The sequence below is a fragment of the Sinocyclocheilus rhinocerous genome, unplaced genomic scaffold, assembly GCF_001515625.1.
Source record: "Sinocyclocheilus rhinocerous isolate Xijiao unplaced genomic scaffold, SAMN03320098_v1.1 scaffold1899, whole genome shotgun sequence".
Lineage (NCBI taxonomy): Eukaryota > Metazoa > Chordata > Actinopteri > Cypriniformes > Cyprinidae > Sinocyclocheilus > Sinocyclocheilus rhinocerous.
Window position 1 is genome coordinate 270502 of NW_015660895.1, and position 5716 is coordinate 276217.

Sequence of the window (5716 nt, forward strand, 5' to 3'; positions counted from 1 at the left end):
CATGATTTGACCGATTTATAAGCTTTTTTGCCTAGTAAGGTCAAAGTAGCACCATCTTGCGACAAAAAGGTTTAACCTGGGCTAAAACTGCTGGGCTTTAATAAGCCTAATATTTTCAACATGTATGGTGAACACAAAACATTTCAGCATTCATTTTTTGTTGGGATATTTGTTTCTGTATTTATTTTAATTAAAGTCTAATTACAAACCATATTTGGAATACATTTCTCAGATCTTCCACTTGAGGTATGAAGCTACTGGCTGGCCACAAATTCACATACAGTTCACGTTTATTATTGTCTTTAATTCAGAATTCTGATCAGTGTTGCAATACATAGGAACATACATAGCAATACATTTCTTGTTCTTATTTTTTCCTTTCTACATGAAAGTAGAGCTGCCATTCAGCAAGCAGTAAACTAGCTTATCAATGGCCATTTCATTTGCATGATAATCTTGATAGGCTACTTGTTAAACTCTGTGTTTACAGTCCTAGCAGGTCCTGGATGCGCTCATCGTGTTCATCACACTCGCCTAGTTTGTCATTAGATTAACAATTATTTGGAACAAATATGTATATCGTTTACCCTATGTTAAAACATTTTATATGGTGCATTTTTTTTTTCTTAAAAAATTTTACCTTTATGTGGATTTATCTTTTTGGGGACATTTTGCCCTTTGTCAGTGGAAGAGAGTCTTAGAGAGTTTAGTACGCAGGCATTTGAAAAAACACAGCTGAACTGACAGCCTATCCGCTAATCTACAACATATTTACCATTAAACATTCATTTTTTGAAATTGCTATGTTACAACAAAATAAACGTTGTTTTATAGGACGGAATGCACAGAGAATTTTTATTTTATTGGCTACCTCTGGTATCTGTTTTGTTTTTTTGCATACATGTGTTTTCAGTTGGTAAATTTAAAAGTCTTTTTTTTATTATTATTTGTTTGTTTGTTTGAATGAAAATGGTGGTAGACAGCGAAAAAGCTGTCCCTTTCTCTTAGAACTCTGTTCTCGGATGTTATTTACTACATCTCCCAGCATTCCTTGTGGTTCTTTGAAAGGAGGAAGTTCAATACACCGCCGCAGTGATATCATTTACAGCATGGCTGCGTTCAGTTTCACAAGGTGTTTAGTAAGGTCTTACTTTTGCGTTAAATGTGTAGATCATGTGCAAACGCGTTTGCAGACAACTACGCGAATGTTGTGTGTATCAGCATCACGCAGTAGTAAGTATAATCACTGTAAATGAGACGTTAATGGTTCTGTGCTTCACAATAGTGTAGAGCTGACCTTGTATATCACGTTTAATGTTTTGCAGTTTTAATGTCTCATGTGGCTACTAAATATAAAATAGCTTTAGAGTCATTAGAACACTGAAACGAAACTCATGCTTAACGAAAAAGTACAGTTCGATGACCATTTTGCTACCACAATAATTTACCGTGTTTTATACTTTGATGTTGTTATTCTTATTTGGAATTATTTTTACGCATGTAAATACTGAGCTGTATATGATAATGAAGTATATAAGTAGTGTGGTATATTTCAAAGTACCATTGTATTTCTGTGCGATAACATAACTGTTAAGTTAAGCTTCATTCAATTAATCAGTGTTCGTTCATTCATTCATTCATTCATTCATTCATTCATTCATTCATTCATTCATTCATTCATTCATTCATTCATTCATTCATTCATTCATTCATTCATTCATTCATTCATTCATTCATTCATTCATTCATTCATTCATTCATTCATTCATTCAGTCAGTCAGTCAGTGATCGATTGATTGATTGATTGATGGATTGATGGATTGTCCCTTCTTCTTCCAGGCTTTGTGGATGCACCTAAAGCTCAGTTCACAGATACAGAGGTTCAAGACATTCTGTCCAAAATCACAGGTCTGGACCTGAAGAAAGTGTTCCGACCCATAAGACAGCAGCTAACGCCACCTAAATACAAGCTTATGACAGACACAGAATTAGAAGAGGTGAGATTTCTCATGATAGGTCAGGATTCATGATGGGATGGAATTTGGGAGATGATGGTTATATGATACAATAGGGTTAATGAGGGGATGAGATACCTGATGAAATGGAAAGAGATTCAGTATGGCATTTGGGAATAACAACAGATACAGTTATTCTGCTAGAAAAAACTGTGGTCTTAATTGGGTTCATGTGTTCTGCTGCTGAGCAGGCAGTGCGTAAGGCAGAGGAACAGGCAAAACATCTGCTGAAGATGCCACCGGTCCTGCCTGAGAGGAAGCCCATAAATGATGTGCTCTATGAAGATCAGATGCTAGAAGGCATGGACACTGCTAAATATGTCTTCACCGACATCAACTTTAACGTCCCGCATCGAGTAAGAAAAGGACATTGTTTAGCGAATCTGTGTTTCATTTTACATTGATTTTAAAAGTAATTTATGAACGTTCCTGTTGTTCTTGGTTAAAAACCTGAATAAGCCAAAAAAAATTATGTACTGTAATTTCTTGGTCATTTTCTCATCTATTAATGCAATTTCTGATCTTTTTGTGTGTATACAGAGGTACTGTGTTATTTTTTTCTTTCTTACTGTTGGAACTTTTGTTTCTCATTCTCATACATTATTCCAAAGGAAAGATTCATTGTTGTGAGAGAGCCCAGTGGAACCCTAAGAAAAGCTACATGGAATGAAAGAGATAGGCTGATACAAGTTTATTTCCCCAAAGAGGGTCGTAAGATTACACCACCACCCATCTTTAAGGAAGAAAACCTTAGGGTATGGAAAGTGCAAAAGCTGATTAAGTCTTATTAATTTGCACATGTATTCATTTCTGACAAGAAAATGTCTGTTTCCTTATCTCTACAGGTGGTCTTTGAGCAGGATAGACACGAGGATGTGCTAAACCAATGCATTGTCCAATTTGAGCCAGACTCTGCAGAATTTAAGAATGTGAGTTGCTGACAGACAGATGTATACAAGGGTTGTGCGATAAGCTGTCACCAGTGCATGAAAACATGTTATTCTGAGTTTCTTGGAGAGAATAATATTTATATGGTCTTTTAGGTGCTCATGCTGACCTATGAAGACATTGAAAAGCATGGGAAATACGATCTGCTCAGATCCACACGGTTTTTCGGTGGTTTGACCTGGCATCTGGTTAATGGCCGGCGAATTGATGGCCTTCTTGTGGACATGTTGCAGAGAGACCTGTGAGAAAAAAGGAATGATCTGGTTTCAGTGCAGATGCAGTCAGTTTCCACAGAAAAAAAATTAATAAATAAATTGATTTGTCACTCAGTTTTATAAAAAGAACGAAAACATGCTTAGAGTAAAGCACTTGCATTGAAAGTCTATTGGACAAGTGTCCAATAGACACTTGGGTTTAAAAGCAGAAATTAATTTTGTATTATTTACAAGATTTGTGCCAGTGGGGAAGCATTTGCTCCATGTAAAATGTGCCTTATAAGTAGTTACATTATAGTTACATGTATAAGGAAAATGAAGAAACCACAAAAGAAGCAAGATGAGTGAATATCTGTATAGCTTGGAGGGAGCTTCGGCCCTTAAAACTCTTGGAAGTGTTTGATTCACTGACATTGCTCACAGCACCTTTAATTTCAGTTTAATTACTGTATGTATGGTCTTGTGAAAAGTCTAGTTGCCTTGTATGATGATCATATGTTGTCGTGATTACAGAATGCAGGATGCGGTGAGGTTGGTGCGTCTGTTCAACTTGGTTCATCCTCAGAGTGAGTCTGCACAGCAAGCTCAAACACAACAGGCCGCTGACCTGGACCTACTCAAGGTGAATACACAGTACATGGTCATCAGTGTTTTTTTGTGCAAATCAATTCCACATCTGTTACTGTGACCACAAATTTTAACTATAGTTCAAGCATAGCTATAATGGTTTGAAATTATGGTTTTCTATTACCATTTCTTACTGTTACTATTAATTAATGTGCATGAAAAAATGTCATGTGGTTACTGTGAGCTCCCATGACCTCATGTATGCACATGTGCCAAAAACCTTTAGACTGTGAGCAATTTCTTTTTTAAGATGTGTAAGTTAGGGGTGTCGGTTGATAAAAATAATCCAATTAAAAAATTGTAACTAATTGCTCAGGTTATTTACACATGTAATCATAAATGCATTGAATCTCTAAATGTATGTATGTAAGGTCAAATTGTCACTGTTATCTAACTATTAACTATGACTTATATTATGCCTCAATAAACTTCTAATTTGCTGCTTATTAATAGTTAGCAAGGTAGTTGTTAAGTTAAGGTATCTAAAATGTGACCCTGGACCACAAAACTAGTCATAAGGGTCAATTTTTCGAAATTGTGATTTATACATCATCTGAAAGCTGAATAAATAAGCTTTCCATTGTTAGGATAGGACAATATTTGGCCGAGATAGAACTATTTGAAAATCTGGAATCTGAGGGTGCAAAAAATCAAAATATTGAGAAAATCGTGATTAATGATTTTTTAATGAAAATTTCGTTTTATAGAATAGTTAATTATTCTATAATATATTAGTTAATTATGTTCGTATATTGCTTATGACGAAAATTCATTAGCCTAGCCTATTTGTTATGAAGTTGATTTAAAATTCTTCATAACAAATTTTAAGAAGTTAAAAGTTAAAGGCAGAGTAAGCGATTTCTGGTAGCCAATGTTGATATTTGAAATCACCACAATCTTGATAATCTTTAAAATGAGAGAAATCACTGTCATAATTTAGGCTACTTTCTTCGACTGCAGAAAAAACGAAACCATTTAATTTGCAGTGTTAACTTATGAATTAAACGAAAAACAAGAAATAAATCACAACAAGAACAATAGTTTTTTTCTTGTAATCAAGAAAATTTTTCTAAAGTGTTTTTGAAAAATCACATACCCTGCCTTTAAGAAAGAATGAAATTAGCCTGTAGGCTATAGATCTATAGGCTAATTTTCTTAACTTTTATTAGACTGCAGATCGGAAAAAAAATCAATCTTGATAATCTTTAAAATGAGAGAAATCACTGTCATAATTTAGGCTACTTTCTTCGACTGCAGAAAAAACGAAACCATTTAATTTGCAGTGTTAACTTATGAATTAAATGAAAAACAAGAAATAAATCACAACAAGAACAATAGTTTTTTCTTGTAATCAAGAGAAAATATTTGACAATTTCAAAATGAATGCTGAATGATATTTGACAGTGAACACATCTCCACTGCATCGCTGCATACGATCGTTGTTGTCAGTCGCAAATATTAAACATGTTTTAGGACAGGGGTGCCCAAACTCGGTCCTGGAGGGCCGGTGTCCTGCAGAGTTTTGCTCCAACCCCAATCAGACACACCTGAACCAACTAATCAAGCTCTTACTAGACATACTAGAAACTAGTGCTGGGCGGTATGACCAAAAATTAATATCACAGTATTTTTCAAAATTATACCGGTTTCACGGTATATGACGGTATTTATTTTTATTTTTTTTCATGCATGACTGGGTGTAAACCACATTTTCTACTGATTGAGAGAGGAAATAGGCTACTGCAGTAGATTGACTTAGAATGCCCTATTTTACTGTCATGATGAGTGAATATTGTCAAAAAATACCACACTAAATAGTGACTAAACACGACCCCTTTTAATACATGATAACCAGGAGTCACTCTCATTTATAATCGCGGCATCGTCTGATAAAATCAACATGCATGTACA

At 34.9% G+C, this 5716-nt stretch overlaps 1 protein-coding gene across 2 annotated transcripts in view; it reads left to right on the top strand.

Moving 5' to 3' along the window:
* The first annotated feature begins 1078 nt into the window (after positions 1-1078).
* Positions 1079-5716, top strand: part of LOC107726127 (28S ribosomal protein S22, mitochondrial-like) — an 8222-nt gene continuing 3584 nt past the window's right edge. The window contains exons 1-7 of one of the 2 annotated variants that reach the window (XM_016535635.1): positions 1079-1233; positions 1861-1997; positions 2207-2371; positions 2627-2770; positions 2861-2944; positions 3059-3204; positions 3692-3800. In XM_016535635.1, coding sequence (XP_016391121.1) covers positions 1110-1233; positions 1861-1997; positions 2207-2371; positions 2627-2770; positions 2861-2944; positions 3059-3204; positions 3692-3800 — 909 coding nt within the window. In that variant the 5' untranslated portion in view covers positions 1079-1109. Of the gene's footprint in view, positions 1234-1839; positions 1998-2206; positions 2372-2626; positions 2771-2860; positions 2945-3058; positions 3205-3691; positions 3801-5716 lie in introns of both variants that reach the window. The other variant, XM_016535634.1, reaches the window with a different exon arrangement.